Raw genomic sequence first — 24,534 nt, forward strand, 5'->3', positions numbered from 1 at the left:
GTCTTCTTGGGGGTCTGAGCAAGAAGACTGACCCCAGACAAACTCCAGGACTAAGGGACCTGACCCCAGAGATGCAGGATTCTGGAAGAGGGGACACCCAGGTAATAGATGACCCAAACCAAGATAGCAGAGGCTAACCTTAGCCAGAAGCCAGCAGAAGCCTCAGAGAGAATCCCACCCATTTAGAAGAACCGAGACATGAGGTCAGTGGCCAGCCTAGTAAGCTGACCCACACCATGCCCCTGCTGACAAATCTTCCCACTACTTCGGTTCATCTAAGACACGTCCAGGAAGATCTCAAGAAAACACCGACCCCTCCAGAACAGATGAGGGTCACACAGCTCCCCTGACTCTCAGCCATTTCTCCATTTCCCTTGCATGGCCTCTTCTCTCTTGCCTCCATAATCAGTTTCCTGGAAGCCTGGGAGAATTCCCACACCACAGGCTCCTTCCAGCCAGATGAATCGGCACCCTCACCCTCTACTCATATCCGGACAGAGGCCACTGGCCCAAAGCACAGAAACCTAAGGACCGGAAGACCGGAAGCCCTGGCTTCTAGACCCCTATCTACCGTGGCTTGGCCTGCAGGTCTGGGCAGGTCTTTTCTTTCCAGGCTTCAGTTTCTCCTATGGGAAGGGGAAAGGTTAGAAGACACGAGCCCAGTCATTCCCATTCCCAAGGCACGGGTACAGCTCAACACTGTGTGCACTGTGTGAAAGAAAGGGGTCCCGGGGCAGCTTTTACATCACAGACACCCGGTGATCCTCGAAAGGGCCACGCAAACTAACTACACAGTGGGGTGAGGCCAGCGAGACCTCCTCAAAGTTCCCAGTGCCTCCCAATGTGAAGGGGGGGGGAAAAACAATGAATTTCATTCCAAATAAGGGAACTTACAGCAGAGTTCCCTGCCATGGCCCAGTTCCGGCTGGTTTATGTTAGCCGAATAAGACTAAACAGACCTTCATGTTCCCAGTATTAAGCACTCAAAATGAAAAAGCGCCTGTTTGTCTCCTGCACTGGGACATGGGAGAAGCTAGCTCTCCCCTTGAGGCCCCTAGGCAGCTTGGAGACCCAGATGCCTGCCGAGGGCAGCAGGACAGAAAGTTACCCTCAGAGTGGACAAAGCCTGAGGCAGGTGGGGGATGGAGAGGGCCTTGCAGCACCCTTATGAGCACAGAGGTGGAGATGTGAGGGGGCAGGAAAATGAAAAGGGAAGAAACTGTGCAGGAAGAGAAGTAGGCAGAGAACCATTAAAAACCCTGAGAACCCACCACCATCACGGCCGCCACCACATGACAACCACAGCCACCAGCACCACCACCACCAGCACCACCACTACCGCTACTGCCACCAGCACCACCACTACCAGATTTAGCCCAGACATGAGGAGGCAGGCAAAGGAAAGAGAAGGGCCTGGACACTTCCAGGCCAGCACGCACCAAGTTCCCAGCCACTTCAGCTGCCTCCCTCAGTAAGGATACAACCTGCCTGAGATGTGCATTTAATTACTTAGCAAACAGAGAAGCCGAAAGCAAGATGGCCCTCCTGCTCTCCCAGCAGGCCACCACTCCATACCCGCCTGCCCTCTGGCCTGCCCTCCATTCCTTCAAGGCCTTTGCCACGGTGTCTCACAGCGTGAAGGCAGGCGGGCATCACTGTTTCCGTCTTCGAGGGGAACACACCAACACTAGGGGGGGACTGTGACCTGCCCGGGGTCACTCACGTACAGGTGGGAGAGTGAGGACCAGTGCCGTCCTACAGCTTTGGAATCCTCCGATTCAGGCTCCACTCTGTGCCTAGACTCGCCTGATCACAGACAGAGGCAGCTCCATCCTGAAACAAACCCCTTCTGTGTCTACCAAACTTCACCATTGTTCAAACAAATCCTTCATTTGGGCCTACGGGCATGTCCCCACAACAACCAGCATTCGGGAGACAGAGACAGGAGGACCACTGTAAGTGAGAGACCGGACTGGTGCACATAGTGAGTTTCGGGTCAGCCAGGCTCTCCCAAAAGACCAAACAAGGCGCTGAGGATGCAGCCCAGTTGATAGAATGTTTCCTGGCACAAATAGAGCCCTGGGCTCATCGTCGGCACTGCACAGATTGGGTGTGAGGACGTGTGTCTCTACTTCTAACACTTAGAGGCAAAGGCAGGAAGATCAGAAGTTCAAGGTCATTCTCAGCTAGTGCACGAATAAGGCCAGCCTGGGCTACATAACATAGTCTCAAGTAAACAAAACCTACTTTTACTCTTGAGAACCCTCCCTCCCTTCATCACTCGGCCTACCTACCCTCTCCTCTTCTCCAGCCTCTGACCTCCACCCCAGTGATCTACAGCAACCAGTTCTAGGAGGGTAGGACCATGAGTCTGGTGCCCAGAGTCTGGCACCAGAAAGAACCTGCGCTGTCTGTAACTCAGTCCCAGGGTCCGGCACTGAGGAATGTCATTGCAATAAAGTGGGGACCCAAGGGTACAACTCAAAGATAGATCTCTTGCCTAACATACAGATGACCCTAGGTTCCAGGTAATGAGAAGGAGGATGGGGAAGAAGAGGGGGGGAAAGCGGAAGGGAGAGAGGAAGATGGAGAGGAGGAGGACAGCAAAACACTGGCAGTCCTCAGCCTGAATTTCCCCAGAACAACCCTTCTTTTGCTTTCATTTCAAACCGCATTAAATGCCCTTTGTGAGTGCCAGGCACTGGGGATGGTGGCCAGCAGTGGGCGGCAGAGGTGGCAAAAGTCACCAACAAGCAAACAGGTACTGACGGTGTGATCATCGCTCAGATAGGGAACCAGGGACATAGCACAATAACGAGGAGGACACCAAGGCCATCTGACCCAGCCTGCTGGTCAGGGAAAGCGGCATCTGAGAGGAGGCCCAAGGTGAGCCCAAGAATGACAGTAGCCAGGACTTATCGGGCTTTCGTTACTAACCAAGCATTATCTCAAACAGAAGCCGGACACAGAACAGTTCAGCCTGTTACTGAACTGAGCCCATGGTCCACGAGGACTGATGCTCACCACTGCCTTCCCTCCTCACACTTCTGGCTCGCATGGCCGCCTGACCCAGCCTTGCCTACCATGTCCTCGAGAAGCTCCAGAGGCCCATTGGACTTTCCCAGAGGTCGGCATCTGGATCGGATTCCCACAGCCTCCTTGGTCAGGCCCAGAGAGCTGAGCCAGAGGTGGTGTCCCTGCAGACCCAGACGAAGCCACCCCGCATCCCAGACAGAATTGCTAGCAGAGCCTGCCCTTCGCCTCGGGTGTCATGAGTCTCCCAGCCACAGGGAAGTGACTCCGTACTGCAGGAGACATTCTCAAAATGGGAAAGAAAGCACCACAGAGCGAGAATCTGCTTCCCCCACTTACCACTCTCAGCGTTGAAAAAGAGAAGGGATCTTTAAGTCGGGTAGGTCCCTCTGCAGAAAGGATTGAGAGCTGGGAAGCAATGAGGACCCACCCCCAACTCAAACCCACTGGACAAGTGGGGACAGGGAGCTAGGAGGGTCCTGGGAGGAAACGGGAAATAAAGCCCAAGACCACATCCCTCTCACAGTCATGTCACATGGCGACTCAAAATTGTCACTACAAAGTTCATACCCAAAAACCGTGCAGTTGAGTGACCAAAAAAAAGGGGGAAACAAAAATCTCATAAAGTTTATATAATTTACAGTTCTGTGTCGGGCCACATTCTCCATGATCCTCAGTGCAGTCCATGGGTCACATATTAGACCCGCCTGTGGGAAGCTTGAGTAAGACCCAGAAAGGAAAAGAGGCTTCGCAAAGCTGACAGCCCAGGACACATGGAACAGAACGTTTTCTTTGCAACAGCTTCAGCTCTCTGAGAGAGGGACCCACACTGGAGGCCGTGGGACAGAAGATGAGGACGAGGCCCTCTGTAGACATGGCTTTTCTCTGCCAGGTGCCAGGCCAGCCAAAGCAAAAAGCCAATCCCTCTGCATCCCAGCCACTAAGACAGCCAGGCCCCTCCAACCACGGCCTAAAACATCTCATCCACCATCTGGGCAAAGTAACTGACCACTTGGAAACAAAGCTATAGGCCTGACTAGCCTGGCGTGGCTCTGGATGGCCGGCCCTCCTGAGCAATCCCGTTCCAAGCCCTCAAGACCCAGGCTTAACATATCCTGCTTCCTGAGCACTCCCTCTCCCCAAGGGCCACTCAGCACAAGTTAAGATCCAATTGGCATTAATTGGACCAAGCTGGCAGTGCCTGGGGCAACTTAAGTACTGTCACTGTGGATCTGACTCACAGAGTAATGGCCGTCCGTGTCTATAGAGTACACCATTAGTGTCATTTTGGAAGGCTCAGGTGAGTGTGGATGGCGCTCGGTGAGACAGCCTCACCCAGAGACCTAGTGCCGAAAGTGACTTAGCTATGGTCTCAGGTCCGAGCAAAGAGCGGAGAAGCCAGGAGGATCATTTCTGGAGACCGTACTGACCCCTTTATCTGCTCACGGCCCCAGCAAGTCTCTTCACCACAAGGCCTTCTAACCAAACTCTAAGTCCCAAAAGGAAGCCTCACCCTAATGCTAAAAGCCTGAGCTCAAATGGATGTCTGGCCATGGAACTCTAAGGTCAAGCGTGGTCAAGATCCTGCACACTGATGAGGACAGCTGCCCGCCAGGAGTGGGTCCTCACCCAGCAGGACCTAGTCCCCAGCACCAACAACCCCAGCATCAACCTGCAATCTTGCCTGAAAAAAACAAATGGTAGCTTCACCCCAGAACGGAACCTGGGACCTCAGAAGCTAAGTTTTACCACCAGGCCACCTCTTCTTCAGGACAAGCCCCTGAGCTTTTAGGAGAAAACCTAACTCCTCAAGACCCAAACCAGCCAATTATTCTTGCTTTGTTTCTTCTGGTTTTGTTCTATTTTTATTTAGCTTAGGGATTTGGGTTTTTGTTTCATTTTGTTTTTGAGGGGAGAGGAGAGAAAGGGAGGGAGGAAGTGTGTGTATTGCTGTACAGCCCCCGGCTAGCCTCATACACATGATCCTCCTGCATGCAAGTATGTGCCACCATACCTGACTATATTTTGTTTCTTTTTTCCTTTTCGTTCTTTCTTCCTTTTTTCTTTCCTTTCTTCCTTCTTTTCTTTTCTTCTCTTTTTGAGATGGGATTCGGTGTACCCCTGGCTCTCCTGGAATTTGCTCTGTAGACCAGGCTAGCCTCGAACCCAAGAAACCTGCCTGCTTCAGTTCTGACTGGAGCAAAGCTACCCTCCCTCTGTCACAGGAGCGCTGCAGGCCACTCCCCTTTAGAATGGATCTCCTAGGGGACATGAGCTGCCTCTCAACAGATGCCAGGCAGGCCCTGGCAAGGCCCATCCCTTTTTTGTCCTTACTCTGACCTCTGGAGTAGTCAGATGGCATCTAAGGAGAACAGGGCTCTAAAAAAAATATCATCCAGGTAAGTCAATAACCATCCTCCCTCATTTCCTCCTGTCCAGAAAGAAGGGACTCTCGTTCCTCCTAGCTTGCTCTCCACACATAGCAAGGGAGTTACTTGCCAGGACAGACAGACAGACAGACAGACAATGGGACAGCTGAGACAAGGAAATGTATGTTGAATATTTTCTATGCAAAGTTCCCTGGCCAGGAGCACTGGAGGCCTCTGGTCTGACTCAGTCCCTCTGCAGTCAACAGCATCTCCCAAAGGCCTCGAGCTTGGTCCTCTGCTCAGTGCAGGGTACCAGAGCCTTCCTGGGCCTTCCCTGCACCCCTCACACCTAGTTCAGTGCTCCCAGACAAATGTAACAAGTACATGTAGGATAGCCTGTGCTATTTAACAGGGAGGCAGTCATGTGGAGAGTGCCATGTCCAGCATGGTTATTCTCCTTCTAGAAACATGACGTAGACCCTGCTCTTACTCGGTCGATTACCTAAGAAAGCCTCCCTGGGTTCAAAACTCAGTCAATGCCCACAATCGCTCCCTATTGTTTGCTCTAAGTCTCTGTGCAGACACAACTGCCTTGGTTGAGTAAAGAAGCAGTGGGGTCAGGCAGAGTGACGTGGACCTGTCATCCCAGCTCCAGAGACTGAGGCAGGAGGATCTGAGGTCAGCCTAGGAGAGAAGATAGGGCATTATTTGTCCTAATGGTGGCTGTTGTGGTGACTTTCTTCCAAAGAGCACAGCATAGAGGAGCATTGGCTTTACCTTTTCAACAGGGAAACTGACAAACGCTGCTTGAGCCAGGCCCTCAAGGCCAACGGCAACAGCGATGAACCAGCTGATGGCCTGAAAGCATGTGTAGTGGGCGACGTCGGTAGGAACTAGCACAAGGGCAGCATAGAAAACAAAATCTGGTTGCCTCAAAGGTATGTTCTGAACCATAAAACACCGGAGTAGGCCACAAGGCCAGACTGTGGACAAGTTACAATAGGAGCCCAATGACCAAACCAAGCTAAAAAATTGTGGGGTTCAAGATGGCGATAGACAATGGGAAATTATTTCCAAAGAAAAACCACACCCCACATAAATGTGATAATTAGTTTTGATTGACAACCTGATTGGATCTGGAATCAGCTAAGATACATGCTTCTGGGTGGGTTTGTGAGGACATCTTAAGGAAGGGTTAAATGACAGGAGAAGGCCCTCCCCCAAAGTAGGCAGCACCTTCTGGTGTCAGCCCAAATAAAAGGAGGTCCCAGCACGAGACAATACCTGCCTCTCGAACTCCCACATGCCTGTCTGTGCCCACCCATCCACCCACCCGCCTTCCTTTTCTTCTTTTTTGTTTGTTTGGTTGGTTTTTTGAGACAGGGTTTCTCTGTATTACAGCTCTAGCTGTCCTGAAACTAGCTCTTGTAAACCAGGCTGGCCTCGAACTCACAGAGATCCGCCTGCCTCTGCCTCCCGAGTGCTGGGATTAAAGGCATGCGCCACCCCCATTCAGCCTTTCTTCACTTCCTACTAGTGAACTTGTCTACCCAAGCCGCAGCTGCGGCCTCCGTCCTTTGTGAACATCAGAGTCCAATTTCTTTGACCTTCCAAAAGGGACCAAGACCAGCAGCTCTCCAGGAATAGTCCAGCCTCCAGCACTGGTTTGGGACTGCTGAGGTATCCAGATTCACAGACTGGGAAGCGACCGGGCTCTCGGCCTCGTCAACATGCAGGTGGGCACTGCTGGACTCCCCAGGCCAATCCTGCGAGTCAAGCCAATAAGCGTCCTTCATAATATATAATCATTCCATCAGTTCTTTTCCTCCAGAGAATTCTGATAGATACACAGTCCATTCATAAGCTCAACACACATACCCCATCTCCGTCTCCATCTCTCTCTGTGCCTGCGTGTCTTTCTGTCTCTCTCTCATAACAAAATTTGATTTTAAGTTACTAATTGTGGGGAGGTGGAGAGACAGCTTAGAGGTTCAGAGCACTTGTTGCTCTTGCAAAGGACTGGAATTTGGTTGCCAGGACCTACATCAGCCTGCTCACAACCGCCTGTAACTCCAACTCTCAAGGGACCTAGTTTCCTATTCTGGCCTCTGCCAGTACCCACAACCACTTACACACACACTAAATAATAAAACCAAAATGAAGTTTTCATGACTAATTTTGAAGGTCATGAAAATGGGTGATGTATTAATTATAAACGGACCCTCAAGCGTGGCTGCTGGGCTGTGGCGACGGTTGCCTGGTTGCTATGTATGAACGTGAGGTCACTTTGCTGAAACTGCTGCCTTGTCGCTGGAGCCGGCATGCATAGCTGCTGAATGAGGAGAATGGAACAAAAGGTGACATCTCTGACTTCATAGTCTGTCTGTCCCTCTGCCGTCTTAAGCCTGGGCCAGACTCTACTCGGTTCTGCTTATGGACACAGTGGCGATTTTAAAATGTGTTGCCCAAGATCACAAGTCAGCATTTATTGGGTTTATTGCCCACTGGGATTGGTGTTTCTTCTCCTGAGCCCTTGGGCTTTCTTAGCAACTCCAATACCTATAGTCTTTCTGTATCATGAAGACAGAAACCAAACTATGAGGACAGATTATGCTGAGGAACTTGGCAGCTCCTGGGTTAAGTCGACCATCTATTAACCTGAAAACCTCAAGGGAAAGTACTGTGCAGAAGAGGGAAAAGGCCTCTGTAAACCTTGCCGTGACCAGTAGACACTTCCTGAATGTTGGCACACCCCGGAACAATCAATAAAAGCCCGCTGCTGTCTTCTGTTCAGCAAGCAGCAACGCGGTCCCTTCCCATGCCCACCTGGTGTCTGCTTTGTTTTGCCGGCTTTTTTTGTGGGGCTAAAGATCAAACCTAGGTCTCCACAAATGCTCGGCAAGCCCCCTACCACTGAGACACACCCTCTGACTTTTTTTTTTGACAGGGCCTTGCCCTGTGGTCCAAGCTGGCCCAGAACCAGTTCTGTAAGCCAGGCTAACCTCCCATTTGCATGGATCCCTCCTGAACATGGCTGTGTCCCTCTGCCTTGGGCTCAAAGTCCAGAAAAGGAACCTTGCTCATGTTGGTCTTGTTTCTACAGTTTCGACGCCATAAAACCCCGCCATCCAGAGTCAGGTATAACATGATTAAAAGGACACTTGACATTTTAGAGCCTTTCTCTCCAAGACTACAGCCACTTTCTAATCATGAGGGGGACATTGGACAAATTCCAGTAAGTCTCCAAATGTCCAACCAGTATATATACAATGTGTCAGCTACAAATATAATGTGTTATCCTAAATGAGGATCCTGATACCAAGAAAAGACACAGGGTATACTGAGGAAACTCTAAATTACTCCGGACATTAATAACACGGGGTCAGAACTGTCATTGTCACAAATGTCCCACGTTAATGGAAGATGCTAATAACAGAGTAACTGGGGGTAGGGGTGTAGCTGACGGTATAGCACTCGCCGGGCATGCACGAAGACCTTGATTCAACTTCCAGCACCATGAGGAAAAGAATTAGGAAAACTGGGTGTATGGGTTTATAATATCTGGGGAAGAGGAACTGCCTCCATAGGATTGGCCTGTGGACACGTTTGAGGGGGCATTTTCTTGATTCTTCATTGATGTTGGACGGTCCAATCCACTGATAGGCAGAATGGCCTGGGCTGTGTGTAAGAAAGGTAGCTGAATGCCAGTCTGGAGAGAAGACCAGTAACATCGTTCCTCTGTGGTTTCTGCTTCGAGTCCCTGCCTTGACTGCCCTTGAGTGGACTGTAAGATGAAATAAACCCTTTCCTCCCCAAGCTGCTTGGGGCCATGATGTTTAGTACAGCCACAGAAAATCAAACTAGATCAAAATTATAGACATTCCCTATACCTTTTTCTAGTAATTTTATAAATCTAAAACTATCCTGAAATTTAAAAAAAATGTTTTTAAAAGTTATGTCAAAAAAGATGTTTACAACTTGCAAGGCAGTGGCTGGGGTGGGAGGGCCAAACAGGCATATTTGGGAGTCTGCCTTTCTGTCCATGTCCTCTTGGACTTGGGTACATCTTGGTACTCCTCTGACCGCCAGTAGAAAGAGCCACCATGGGTTTATACTTCGCTTTAAGTAGGTGTTCATAGCTGTTCTGGGCCTCCCCAGGCTGAGCTTGGAGAGGCTGTAAATCTGTTGGGCCTCCCAGAGGTTGAGGCTAGAGAGACAGGAAGCAGCCACACACTGGTGGCCAGGGCATCCCTCGGCATCAGGAGCTGCCTGTGGCAGGCTGCCTTCCATCTGCATGCCCACCCATCATGATGACTTGAACCAGGTACGTGGCCACAGTGTCCAATCAGGGACCCGGTGGGGCTTTCAGCCTATGGGCCAAGCACTAGGGACTCTGTAGATCAAAAGTCAAAATTTTAAAAATTTTTGTTTCAACAAATGTCTTCCATTTTGTTTTATTTTGTTAGTTGTTCTCTTGCCTTTTTTTTTTTTTTAACAGAGTGTGTTTTGTATCCTGGTATATCCTCAAGCTCAAAATCTTTCTGTCTCAGTCTCCCAAGGGATAGAATTACAAGCAGACACCACCATTCTAGACTAGTTTTCTTGTTGTTGTTATTGTTTTGTTCTTTCTGTGTTTGTTTGTTGACACAGGGTCTCATGTAGCCCAGGCTGGCCTAGAGTTCACTATGTAGCCAAGAATAACCTTGAATCCTCCTGCCTCTGTCACTCAAGTGCTTGTATTACAAGCAAACACCAGCACATTCCTCAAGACTCTGAGCACTTTCAACTGAGTTACACTCTTTTGAAAGTGGTAGTTTAAGGTCAAACACATCTTAAGAGTCCTCCTCAGCTCTGTTTAGTATCAACCATGTGACTTTACCCATCTGTAAAGAGTTAAAAGTGCTCCTATAGCACATGACAGCCTCATCCCAAGCGTTAAAAGAGTGGGCAGGTGAGATGGCTTTGCAGGTAGAGGCCCTGACTACCAAATTTAACAATCCACGTTCAACCCCCAGGACTGGTATGGCAGAGGGAGAGGACTCTCCCCTAAGTTGTGGCTTGAACCCCACACCTGCCTGTGTTCCTGTCTGCATACATACTACATGTAATACCATTTTTGTTTGGTTTGGTTTGGTTTGGTTTTTTGAGACAGGGTTTCTCTGTGTAACAGCCCTAAGCTGTCCTGGAGTTAGCTCTTGTAGATCAGGCTGGCCTTGAACTCACAGAGATGCGCCTACCTCTGCCTGGGATTAAAGGAGTGCGCCACCACCGCCCTGCTGTAATACCATTTTAAAGTTCAGAGAGCTCAGCTACAAGATGGTTTAAGAGGACATGCCACATAGACTCTTAGAATATTAGCAATTATTATATTCCGACTCATTTTTATCTGTTCATTTATCATTTTGGTTTCTGTTTGCTTCCCACTAGCTGCATGGTGGCCAGCCCCCATCTATTTTTGTATTCTGTGTCCTAGAGAAACGCTGGCCACTGCCAGGACTTAGTATGTGATTGTTAAATGGACCCACACCCCAATCAGAGCATGCCAGGAAACCATGCCTGACCTAAACCCTGTGCCAAAGCCCAGAGTGCCATTACCCCCAAACTGTGGCTAGAACAAAGACAGCCAGACCACCTACCTGCCTAAAAGATGCGCATGGAAGCCTTTGTTTTTAAAGTACCCTGCCTCACCCCACAAGTACCAGTACCTGCTCATTTCTGAACCAGCAGGATTTGGGTAATGACACCCACAGGACATGGCCTCTGGACTCTGACTGGTTGAGAAATGGACAGGAGACAGCCCAGCTTATCCCCAAAGCCCCACCCTTCTCACAGGCCTGCCCATCTCTATGGTCTGGTCCAGCTCTGTCTGTGACACCAGGCCTGACAGTTGGCTAGTTCATGTCCCTATGTCCCTCTGTCCCTGAAGTAGGTTTCCCAGATGTTACCAAGGAGACTTGCATCCTGCCCAGGGTTGCCAAAGCAACCAGCTCCGTGAGAAGCAGCCCCTCAGCCTCTAGCCTGTGGGTGTGCGGGTCTCGGAATGAGATAATCGCAGATTAACAGGAAGCAGCTCCAGCCAGCTGCACACCAGGGCAAAGGCAATACTGGCATCTGCTATGCAGTGCCCAATTCCTGGTCCCCTCCCCCCTTCCTCCATCTGTTCCTGCCTTAGCCTGTCTAGCCTCGATCTTGGACTCCGTAAAGCCAATGGCTGGTCTTGAAGCATGAACTGTGAAAGTTGCACCACCCACTGTGGGTCAGTGGCCTTATAAGATGTGTGTACACACTGAGGAAGGGTCAGTTGAGGACCCAACAAGAAGGAGGCCTGTACAAGGCAAGAAACGGGCTTGTGTAGGCTGCCTCCAGCCTTCAGCCGTGTGAGAGACACGTTGCTGCTGTCTAAACCCTCCAGCCAGCAGTGTTCTGTTATGTACTGGTATTGGTTGCCTGGGCAGGCCAAGATATCATTCCAGGAACAGTGAAAAGCCCCAGTAAGGAGAAATGTCTCTAATGCTAGTGTTCTCCCTTGTGGCCTTCCATGTCCTGGGGCAGAAACTCCGAGAAGCAAATACCAGCCTTACACTGACTAGGAGATTGAGTGAATTCATCTTTATTGACGGCACCATGAGAAACGGGGCTTCGTTTTTTTAAACATTTTTTGCTTTGTTTTTATTTATGTGTGTCTGTTTGAGTATATGCTGCCTGTTAAGGCAAGGCAACCATCAGAAAGAACTCTTGGAGCTGGAGTTATAGGTGGTTGTGAGCTGCCCACATGGCTGCTGGGAACCAAAGTCACTGGGGAAGTTGTGGCAGCTGGAGGCTGGGGATTCTGAACAAGCAGGGTCATCTGAAACATCCTTTGGCTACAAAGGGAGCATCAGGAGCTCCTTTATACTTTCTTTCTTTCCTCCCTCTGGGACTTGCCTTTTCTCTTTCCTATGATTGAAGAGAAAACCAACCCAAGACAGGCTAGTAGGTGCAGCCGTGTGGTGGCTCAAATAGGAATGGCTCCCATGGCTCGTGTATTTGCGTGCTTGGTCACCACGGTGTGGCACTATTTGAGACAGATTAGAAGGTGCGACCTTGTTGGAGGTTTGTCCCTGAGGGTGAGCTTTGAGGTTTCAAAAGCCCATGCCTGGCCCAGTCTCAGTTACCCACCCCAACCCCCACCAACTGCTGATCAGCTACTGTTCCAATACCAGCCTGCATGCCACCATGCTCCCCACCATGATGATCATGGACTAAACCTCAGAAACTGTAAGCAACCCCCCAATTAAATGCTCTCTTTTATAGAGTTGCCTTGGTGATGGGGTCTCTTCACAGCAATAGAACAACCACTGAGACAAGCGGCAAACTCTAAAGTCTAAGGATCCTGGGTTTGAATCCCAGCTTCAGCCATTTCTTTCCCAGCCTCCCTCAACCCCAAGATAGGTTCTCACTATTAGTACTGGATGGCCTCAAACTCAGAGATCCATCCGTCTGTTTCTGCCTCCTGAATGCTGGGATTAAAGTGTGCACCACCATGCCTATCATCTTTTCTATTGTTAGTACATGTATTTATGCATGGGAGGGTGTGTCACAGCATGTGTGACGGTCAAAAATCCGTACACAGGGGTCAGGTTCTGGAGACCAAATTCAAGTTATCAGGCTCGACAACAAACACCCCATCTGCCCTTCCCATCATTTCTAACAGATCTAGGATAGGTTAGTCAACTTCTCTCGGCCTCGTTTCTCCATCTATAAAATGCCATGATATATGGTCAGCAGCGTATTGATGGAAAAATCAACACAGAAGATATTTGGCACACAGTAACCACCCAACACATGGCTGCTACTATAAATATTACTATGGCAATTAGCAAACAGGGTTCAAAGGTAACGCTGACCTGAAGACCGACAGGAGAGGTAGGTGGCTGTTCATCCCAGCCTCTCTGAGGCTCACATAGTCTGCCAATGTCATGGCAACTAAGGAAGGAGCCCAGACAGCCATGGAAATGTCTGAGTTCACCAAAGAATGGAAGCTTTGATTATCTGATTACGGCGGTGGGCAGCCGCTGTGGATGGGGAAGAACCAACGATAACAGAGGCAGGGCTGAAGACAGCAGCTAAACCAGGTGTGAGGGTGCACACCTGGACTCCCAGGATTCACGAGGCCGAGGCATGGAAACTGTCATGAGTTTGAGGGCAGCCTAGGCTCCATAGTGAATTTCAGGCCAATCTGGGCAATGGAGTGGACCTTCCCCCACCCCTCTCTCTCCTTTTTGTTTTGTTTTTGCGTTTTTTGTTTTTATCGAGCTATATAATTTTTCACCACTACCCTCCTTTCCTCCCCCTCCCCTTCTATCCTCTCCCATGATCCCAACACTCCCAATTTACTCAGGGGATCTTGGAGGACCTTCTCTTAAAACACACAAGGACCGGTGACACCACCAAGTCTGACTACCTGAGTAAGACCCATATGATAGAATAAAACTAATACACAGACTCTCTCTCTTATTTTCCTTCCCCTCCTCTCCCTCACTCACAAATAGATATGGAAAAACAAGTAAGCAAAACACAGCAAAGCAGGAGGATCAGAAGTTCGTGGCCAGCCTCAGCTACATAACAGGGTGGAAGCCAGCCTCAGCTACATAACAGGGTGGAAGCCAGCCTCAGCTACATAACAAGGGGGGAGCCAGCCTCAGCTACATAACAAGGGCGAAGCCACCCTCAGCTACATAACAAGGGCGAAGCCAGCCTCAGCTACATAACAAGGGTGAAGCCAGCCTCAGCTACAAAACAAGGGCGAAGCCACCCTCAGCTACATAACAAGGGCGAAGCCAGCCTCAGCTACATAACAAGGGCGAAGCCAGCCTCAGCTTCATGAGACCCAGTCTCAAACAAGCAAACCAAAAGGCAGCTATCTTAGTATCTGGCATGAGGACCCAGATCAGAGAAACAGCAACAGGGATGTCAGACTCAAAGTTGGCTAGGACCTGATCCAGGGAGACCCATCCTCCATCTCCATCCAGAAGCAGGGAGGAAGTTGAAGACCCTCAAGGAAGTTCTCCACTCTGACCCAGAATCAAGACTCCTTAGCAGGGTCTCCCTCACCCCCAGGATATTCAGTCATAATGAGAAAGACAGAGAAACACTAGGTGTCTAGCTAGCATTAGAGCTTGGGGGAGGGGTGGTGAGCTCCCTGTCACCGTCATAGCCAGTACTTAGTGAGGTGACCAATTCAGGAAGAATATTTTTAAAGCCAGCCAGTCCTGTTGACCGTGTCCTTTGCTTTACAGAAGCTTCTCTGTTTCCAGAGGTCCCATTTATTAATTGTTGCTCTCAGTGTCTGTGCTACTGGGGTTATATTTAGGAAGTGGTCTCCTGTGCCAATGTGTTTGAGTATATTTCCCACTTTCTCTTCTATGAGTTTTGGTGTGGTTGGTTTTATGTTGGTTTATGTGGTTGGATTTGAGTTTTGTGCATGGCGATAGATATGGGTCTACCTTATTCTTCTACATGTTGAGATCCAGCTGTGCCAGCACCATTTGCTGAGTATGCTTTTTTTTTTCCATTTTATATTTTTTGCTTCTTTGCCAAAAATCAGGTATGCGTAGGTGTGTGGATTGATATCCGGGTCTTTGATTTGATTCCATTGGTCCTCCTGTCTGTTTTTATGCCAATACCAGGCTGTTTTCATTACTGTAGCTTTGTAGTAGAGTTTGAAGTCAGGAATTATAATGCCTCCAGAAGTTCCTAGACAAAATGGCAGCCTACAGGATGGGAAAAGATCTTCACTAACCCCACTTTGGACAGAGAACTGATCTCCAAAATATATAAAGAACTCAAGAAAGTGGTCATCAAAAGAACAGATAATCCAATAATAAAATGGGGTAAATGCCACTAAATTGCATACATTAAAATGGTAAATTTCACATCACGTAAATTTTACTGCAATGAATTTTTTAGAAGGGGGAGGTGGCCCACCCACTCTCCATCCATGGGTGACCACTGGGCTGAGTAACTTCTCCCCAGTGCCTCCGAGCTTTCTCAAGGGTCTGTTCCTCCACACTCAGTGGAGAATGAGGAAGAACTCAGCAAGAGCTAGAAGAGGAGGGAGAGCTTATTCCCTGTGTTTCTCAGTACAAAGCACAAATCCCCTCCCCAGTCACCTGCACCTCTCACTGAGGACACACACACACATATTCTCTTTCTCCAGGCCTTGTCCCCCCTGCCCATACACCATAGGATCCCACCCAACCCTTGACAGTCACTTCCTGCAGTACCCCATGTCCAGCCCAATCTCTCCCTGATGTCCCTGCCATCTCTGACCTCGGCACACAGACCTAGGCTTTCAACAATCTGACTGTGCAAGTGTGTATCTCCACGCCTCCCTCCACCTTGCCTCTCCAGAACCGTCAGCACACGACAGCCAGCGATACCAAGAGTGTTAACCCCAGCACACAATTCCTCAAGCACTGTCAGTTGGTCCTAAGCCCAGAACTACACCTGGCTTCCCTGATGCTCCAAGATCCATGTTCTTCAGACCCAAAGGGGATTATTAGTAGTGTGTCTTCAGGAAAGACCAAACTCTACCCCTGAGAGAGAAAAGTGTCACCCATTTCATATCAGCCTGACAGGCAGAACAATCTGACATCTTTTATGACAGGTCCTAGCAGCTGTTTTAATTAAAGCGGTAAGGACCAATGAGCTGCAACAGAAAGGGAAGAAAGGAGGTCGGTTCCTCTGCCTCCAGCAGTTTTCTAGACAGGCACTGCTAAAATCACAGCTGGATGCTGGCTGAGTGCAGAACACTGGGCGGGCAGCTGAATAGGGGTCCTAGGTCAACATCAACACAGTAAGAATACGATGCCGGGTGACCACTAATCTACCAGAAGGGATGCCCATGGCAGTGTTGAAAGGGTAAAAGGGAATGTATAGTGAGCACTAAGTAATTACAGAATAAATATGATGACTTTAATTCTGGTGTGTGTGCGGGGGAGGGGTGCGTGTGTGTTCATACGTGTGGGAGTGCCCACTAGGCCAAAAGATTGTATCGTATCCCCAGAGCTGAAGTTACAGACAGTTGTGAGCTGTCCAACATGAGTGCTAGGAATCAAACTCTGATCTTCTGAGAAAGCAGCAAGTGATCTTAACCACGAGGCCATCTTTCCACCCCCACGGGTGACCACTTTCTTACAGAAGGAAAATGGGAACAGTGCCTAGAAGTCAGGCTAAGGAGGAAGACTGACAGACCCGAGGGTGAGCCTTCAGGGCATTCTCATTCTCATCCCTCTCCCTCCCTCTTCCCTCTCCTTCCCTCCCTCTCTTTCTCTCTCCTCCCGCTTTTCTCCTCCCTTTCCTCCTTTGACAAAATCTCACCAGTCCAGGCTTCAAACCCACACTCATCTGGCCTCAGCCTCCCAGGTGCTAGAATATGAGGTGTGTATTACCAGATCCGTGAATGAGTACAGGAAAGCGGGGACCCCTCTCCTGTCTTCTCCTGCCTCCTGACAGAGACACAGAGCTCTCACATCCTCCACAAACCTATATGTTAGGCAAAAGGGGACTCCTCTAGGTGTCCATGGAGCCAGGAAAAGAACAGTGTCTCTTTTAGGGGACAGGCTGTGAGCACTGAACAACAAGGTCCATTTGCCTGCCCCCAGTAAACCCCTACCCATCAAGGACAGAGCTCAGTTTTGCTCCTCAAACTGATCTGCTAAGTAATTTGGACAAATAAGTGCATTTTTCTCTTTTTCTTCTCATTTGTAAGGGAAGAAATTTACCCAAATGACGCCTGCAGATTCCTTCCTCATTATCAGTCTCTTTTTGGTGCTTAGAGGCAGTCTACACATGCTGACAGCAGGAGTCTATTTATTCATCTCTTTAAGAGCACTGGGGAGTGAAGCCAGGCCCCCACTCATCTTCGACAAGCACTCTGCCACTGTAACAGCCCCAGCCCATGGCAGCTCATTTGTAATGATAAAATAATACTTCTGTAGAAAAATAGATGAAACAGGGAAAAGAATATGGTGGTAACCCAGCTACAGTCCCCCTTCCCATGGGGGTCATAACCGAATATCTCTAACTGTGTATGCTCACCTTAGAGTTGATGTGGAGGCCAGAAGCCCAGAGAGAGGCCACTGGGAGGGGTTCCTTAAGAAAGCGTGGATAGAAGATCTAGCTAACACAAAAATGAAAAGGGAAATGCCCAAGGTGAAGAGGCTTAAGTAGGAAAGGGGGAGGGGCATGTGGAGAGAGGCAACGGGAAAGATCAGCGAAAACAGCGGGGTATGGAAACCTACAATCTTATAGCCAAACTTTTTAAGTTGGAAGGGAGATACCCTACATGGCTGGGACAAACGGACAAAACTGGTGCCAAGTATGGGATAACTCCTTATTAGTTGCTCAGAGAAGCCCTAGAAACCCCCAAAACAATACACACTCTTGCAATTCCTCTTGAATGCCCACCAGAACTAGACGGACGGTAAGACCCTGTTGCTGAAGCTACCAGACACCGTGACTGCATGAACTAAAGAGATCAAGCCGGAACTGAGATGGAATCCTCTTCCCTGATGGCAAGCTGCTGGGGGAGATGGGGTGTCAGTGGTCTTGGCACACTGTGAATCCTCCAAACTAACTTCTAGGCAAGATGTGCCCACTTGTGCAATAATGGCACAACTGTTATAGATGTAACCAACCACTTTGTGCTTGGATTTGAGGCCCACTCCATAGGAGGGAGTCCATGCTCAGTATTGTTGAACACCTTCTAAAACCCATTGTGGGGAGAGCCATAGAACCTAGGGGTCCTGTCATTTAGCTATCGTGACAGAGTGTCGAACTATCTTCTAAATATATATGTTTGTACCCAAAGTTAATTACTACACCCAGCCTTAATCAGGGAAGCCTCTCTTTCGGGTGAAATGTGATGGACACAGAGATGTATGACTCCACAAGGTGCTGAGAATACGTGACAACTGAATGTTCAGCCCCAAATCAGACATTTGTATCATTCCCTCCAAGGCTGAGGGAGCATTAAGGAAGAAGGGCAGAAAGATGCTAAGAGGCTCACTATGGGAAGGACTGTGGAAACATCTTCCGAGATGTTCATAGCCTCTGCAATCATGAACTCTCTCAACAACCACAGAGGACTGCCCTGGGTCTGTGCAAAATTGGGCATCAGCAGTCAGCCAAGGACAGAGGAAGGACTCAGAGGACTCCATCCCTCACTGCTTAACTATTTCCTACAGACAGATCCAGGGAAAGGGGGGGGGGGAGCCAATGCCTTCAGTGGTGCATCCACAGACCCCAGTGCATAGCCCCAACCCACAGGTTACCAGATGGCCCTGGGTTTAAAAAAGAAAAATGGGCCACACAACAAAATAAAAAAAAATCATGAACCTAGAAAAGAAACAGGTAGGGAAGAGGGAGGGCTCATAAAGGTGGGCGAAAGGTGAAAGGGTCTGAGGAGAGAGAGTAAGCAGGGTGCATTATATACATGCATGAAACTAACTTTAAAAGAATAATACATGTTTATTGAACACATTTTAGAAAAGAAAATATAAATAAAATGATATAAAAATATAAATAAAAAGGAAGTAAAATCCATATGGTTCATTACCTAGAGCCTTTAAGAAATGTTCCTTTCTCTGCTTTGTGAGTGTTGGTTTTTCCTTTTTCTTCACATAACTGCCTTTTAACAAAATGGGAATCACAACAGGGATGGGACCAAAGTCTTTATAGTGTTGTAACTGTTCTTACGCCATGAGCACTTTCCAAGTGATCAGAGTCTTTGAAAATGCAATCTTACTAACTGCACATCCTCCCTGCCCCAAGAGACGATGCCATGACTCCTAGGCATTTACTTGCTTTCCTAGTCTAAGGGATACTTCCATGAGCATCCTAACCTAATGTGTAAGTACCACAGCATCTCCGTTTCCTCGGGTCTTCTATGAGGATTTACAAGGTCAGTAAACACAACTCCAAAAGGACGTGTGCCTGTATCACCCTATTAATTCCCATAAACCCACCAGGACCCACTGACCCTCCTGAGCAGAGTGGGGTGAAGTTCTGAAGGACAGAATCAGAATGCAGGACTGCGCTTCGCCCACCATCCCTTCTCCATCTTGAAGTTAACTGCCTAGCGAGACCGAGTTCCGAGCCCTCAGGGCCGGGAGCCTGATTCTGTTTCTGACTCTTACTGGCTCTGGAAACTGAAGCAAGCCTCAGGTCCCCTCATCTATGAAATGGATATGATTACTCCTGCTGACTAACCAGAGAAGCCTCTGCACTTCTGAAAAGATGTGAACAGACTTTGTAAACACCAAGACTCTGGGCTGAAGGCCACTACTACTACCCTAGTCACATCCCAGGAGACTGAGAAGGGGGTTGTTTTGCTTCAAGTTGTGTGTTTTAATTGCTGCTGTTGTTTGGAAAGCCCTGGGGCTTTAGCTATCATTGTGCTCCTAGAAGTATGTGCAACTGGCTCTAATAATGACGAGAAAGCGGGATTCCGGAGAGAATTAGCTGGGTTCAAGTGCCTGGCAGATCCTAGCAGCATCTTCCAAAGGTCAGAGATGTGTTGGAAGCTGTAAGGCCTGGGATTGAGCCTAGGGCCTCCCCCCAGAGGAGGATGCTGGATGGATGGAAGGACATAGCAAACCTTCCTGATGAAGGTATATCCATTTTCAAAGCTCCTTACCCCTCTTTCTAGGGCTCAGACCTGATATTTTGTCTTTGGGTGAACTGAAAAACCAAGCTGATTCACTCGGTGCAAAAGATCACCCGTGCCAGAAGACCCTGGGAGCGTGTCCTTTTAGACCTGGATCTCTAAGACCCTCTGCTTGGAAATGCAACTAGTGCTTCCAGCCGGCTCTCCCCAACCCAATGTAGATACAAAGAAGACCACAATGACTCTCTTGGGAAGCTCGGCTGGAAAACCTGGGTTTCCCTCCGCACTGCCCCATCCATCCCGCAAATGCCTATCCTACCTCTTCAGGCCTAGCATCACAAGAGGGGATTCCAGTGAGGCTGCCAGGGCAGATAGAAACAGAACTGCGCAGACCCCCACCGACTTCCATCCTCCCTCATTTCTACCATCAGCACCCATTAGCTGCTGCCCCAGCCCACCTCCACTGCCAGAAGCGCCTCTCCCGCTGTCCAAATGCAAACAACAGGTGGCACCTGCCGGTCCTCCCCAACCGCACCTCTGCCCACCCCTCCACCGGCGCTGCAGCCCTCTAGCTGCGCCCCGGCCGGGCGAAGCCTACCTTTGAGGTTCTGGGGGTGGCCCCGCGACGCGCGACTCTTGTTTCCTCGCTGCAGAGAGGCGATACTGGAGAAGTTGTTACCCATGGCATCGGGCCCCCTGGGGTGCTTCAACGGGGGCCAGGCGAGGCTGGGCAGGAGCGGAGGAAAGGTGTGCAAGTGTGTGCGCGCGCCAGTGCGCGCCGCCGGGGGAGGGCCCTGGCGGGGCTGCGGCCGGGGGCGGGAGGTTCGCTGTCTCCGGCTCTCCCTGGGCTTGGCGATCTTCGCTCGGCGGGTCCTGCCCGCCGCGGGGATCCTTGCGCCACCCGGCTACCGTGCTCCCATGCCCCGCGCCCGGGGCGGCCAGGCCCCTGGGCCCCAGCCCGCGGCTCGCGCCGCTGCGCTCTGCCTGGTTCTGGAGCTCTGGTTCCGGCTGCGGGTGGGCGGCGCAGCGGCGGCGCGCTCCCCGCGGGCCATAGAGTCGGGGCTCGGCGCGCGACTGCTCAGAGGCTCGGCGGCCAGCTCGGTCCCCGCCCGCGGGGACGGCCGCGGCGACGTGCGTGGCGCCCTCCCGCCCGCGGGTGAGCTTGCAGGGCCCGGCTCGTGTGGACCGCCCCCGCTCCCGCCGGGTCCCTCCCGAGGCCGCCGCCCCCAACCCCCGCCCCAACGTCGCCAGGACTCCCGGGCTCCGGTTGTTATGGCGACAGCTGCGCCGGTGAATGAGCGTCTTAGTGACACGCGCGCACCCGCGCTGCCAGATGTGGCCCCGGGGCGCGCCGCGTTCCCGCTGGCCACAAGTTCTGGACGGCACCGGGGTGGAGTTAGGGGGCCAGCGCGTCACCGCTCGGGACGTGACATCAGGAATAGATGAGGGTTCCAGAGGTTGAGGGTTTCCTTGTCCTGGAACATAGAACTTGAAAACAAGCGGAACAGGACCTCCATAACGCTGGGTGTCCGATGGCAGGGAGTGGCGAAGTAGCACTAATGGAGGCTCCCTAACGCCGGGTACAGAGCCTGGCACAGATTGATTAAATCTCTCAGAAGTGAGTGGATGATGGATCAAGACAATTGAAATTAAGAATACAGGTACTTCCCCCTCGCTCATCAAGAGGTCCCAACCAGAACCTCAGTCAGACCCGGTCCCTGACTTTGGGATTTGCATGCTCAAGACCAGAGAACCACAAGACCAGAACCAAGCTTAGGTACAAACTAGGAGAGAGCTATCAGTTCCAAGTTGACCGAGTCTGTCAGCTGGAAAACTGAGAGACTGGGGGAGGAGGAGTCAGGCCTATGGTAGTTCAGGTGGCTTCCTGGAGGAAGGGAGCTTCTGTAAACGTCCTCCTCACGTGACTCTTCCATCAGTGTAGCTGAACGCTGCGACCTGCAGGAGGGAGCCAGGAAGTCATTCTCCCCTTCGGATCTGGGGCATTTCTTTCCCTAAGTATGTCGGAGGAGAAGATGGTCCATCCTACCTTACCTCCTGTTTCTCTAAGTCATCCCTACTCTAATCTGATGCCAACCACTCTGACCCAGAGTCCTGAAAGGCATGAATGGAGGCATACACATCTCATCCATGCTCTTCTGGAAGTTTCTTCCTATAAGTCTCCATAGAACCCATCCTCACTATGTAGGCATAGCTCATGCCCTGCTTTTCCCTGACCGTCCCAACTAAGCATCCCCTGACATTTTCCTTGTGGTGATCCCATTCCTCATGGCTTTTAAAAGTCGCCTTTTTGCTTGGTTAGATTCTCCCTCTCCCATGAGAGCATAAGCTTGCTGAGGGGAGAGTTCCTCAGCCACGCTCCCCGTGGTGTCATAGCCCCTAGCAGGTACATGACGGAGTCTCCAACGTATCTGTACAATGCTTGGAGCTCTCTGCCTGTCAGCAGGAAGACCCTGCTGCGAACCTTGGAGATAAAGTCTCTGAGTCACCCTGCAGTCCCCTCTCCTGCCTTTTACATCTGTCTCATTCCAGGCAGTACATCCTTAGATTTCAGAGACTCCAAGCAAGTGAGGTACATCCTGGTGTTAGAGGAGAAAGACAACCAGAGCCTCAGCCCCAGCCACCAACCTTGGGGATGCCTGGCATCATGTGCTGGCCAGCTGCAGATTGGTCAGGGACTGGTGTGTGATTTATGGGCAGTGTCTTCCCGACATTTACCCCCAACTGCTGACTCATGCATCAGAAATCTGGGGCTCTTTTTTTTTCTTGCTTGCTTGCTTTTTTTTTTTTTCAAGACAGGGTTCTCTGTGTAGTTTTGAAGCCTGTCTTGGAACTCACTCTGTAGACCAGGCTGGCCTCGAACTCATAGAGATCAGCCTGCCTTTGCCTCCTGAGTTCTGGGATTAATGGTGTGCACCTCCATCACCTGGCTTGGGCTCTTAACAGCTACACACATTAACATACACGCCCCTGCACTACACAAATGAACGTACTGTGCAGTATGTACTCGGGTCTGTACACAGACACTAACACACACACACGGGAGAGAGAGAGAGAGAGAGAGAGAGAGAGAGAGAGAGAGAGCGCAGCTGGGAAGATGAGGCGATTTATGAGTCAGAATAAATATGTGGACTCTGTATAGCGGGGATCCTGGCTGGAATTTGTAACAGTGGCTGCAGAGGCTCTGGGTCCATCTGGGAATGAGCCCACTCTGTCGCCTGGAAAGTCTGGGGAGAGGAATGCAGCTGGAAGACCTAAGGCCCCAGAGGTGGATGACAGCTGGACATCACAGGCCACACACAAGTCTAAACTTAGGCTATGGGCAAAGCAGAAGAGAAATAAAGGAGGACAAAGGAGAGGGAGGGAGGGAAGGAGAGAGAAAGGGAGGGCTAGAGGCTTTCCTAGTAGTCCAGAGGCTGCGGAGGCTCCGCCCCTCAGAGTAGCCTGAGCTCCAAGGAAAAGTGGAAAGTTGTTTTTGAACTTGGGAGTCACAACCTGCTTCAATGTGCATATCTTTGGCCCTTTGTTTAAACTTTAATATCCCTTTGGGACCCCAGAAGATGGACTTGTGTGGGGTGTCGCTGGATCTGTTTGTCCCTCTTTCCAGTGTGACCACACTGGCTAAATCTTTTTCTGCTTTCCAGTTTTAATTGAGGACTAGTTGTTGGATGTGGCTTGAGCCACAGGTTGTGACCGCCTGTTCAGTACTGTATTGTGGACAATGGCAGGGAGCTGAGCACAGTAGCAAAACTGTCCCTGACTCGAGAAGTAAACAAACAAATAAGTAAATAAATCATGGGAGGATGGCAGGGCTAGATGGGGCAGAGACAAGGAAACCACCCAAAGTGTGAATGTGAAGGGCCATGTAGGTGCCATGCTGAGTGGCAACACCCTGCACAAGGTTCAGTAAGGACCCTAGTGTCCCCTTGAGCCCTCCTTACTATTGTCTTTCTGGGGAGACCAGATAAATGTCAACTGTATATAGTATGTCTTTAGTCACCTAAAGAAGGAGGGTATGGTTACCCCTCCAAGTTACCCTAGGTTCTGGATAAACACAACTCAAAGAATCACAGGGCACCAGCAGCCTTGCTTCCCCTAGACACAGGGCAGAAACCAAGACTTTGAAGCCATCTGTCTGTTGAGGAATCTTGCAGGCAACAAGGAGAGAGCTCAGCTTGACCCTGGAGGGAGGAGGAAGAAGGGATCTGTAGGGGAGACTAGGGCTAAGTGGTTACTGTTTTGGTGGCTTCAATGACACTATCAATACCACAAGGTGGTGCTCTCCGTGGCAGCCCTCACCCAGCAATTCAGATCTCTCTCTCTCTCACTCTCTCTCTGGGGGTGTGTGTGTGTGTGTGTGTGTGTGTGTGTGTGAGAGAGAGAGAGAGAGAGAGAGAGAGAGAGAGAGAGAGAGAGAGGGAGAGAGAGAGAGAAAGAGAGGGGAAAGAAGGATTTCATCAATAG

The 24,534-nt window shown here is 50.2% G+C and overlaps 1 protein-coding gene across 1 annotated transcript in view; it reads right to left on the minus strand.

Moving 5' to 3' along the window:
* Neurl1 (neuralized E3 ubiquitin protein ligase 1) overlaps window positions 1-21,215 on the minus strand; it is a 78,379-nt gene extending 57,164 nt beyond the window's left edge. The window contains exon 1 of the mRNA XM_041661015.1: window positions 20,651-21,215. Within this exon, the coding sequence (XP_041516949.1) occupies window positions 20,651-20,735 (85 nt within the window). The 5' untranslated portion in view covers window positions 20,736-21,215. The remainder of the gene's footprint in view (window positions 1-20,650) is intronic.
* Window positions 21,216-24,534: the final 3,319 nt, after the last annotated feature.

This window comes from Microtus oregoni, unplaced genomic scaffold (genome assembly GCF_018167655.1).
Source record: "Microtus oregoni isolate MIOR12 unplaced genomic scaffold, Mior012 000012F_ref0000307, whole genome shotgun sequence".
NCBI classification, from domain to species: Eukaryota; Metazoa; Chordata; class Mammalia; order Rodentia; family Cricetidae; genus Microtus; species Microtus oregoni.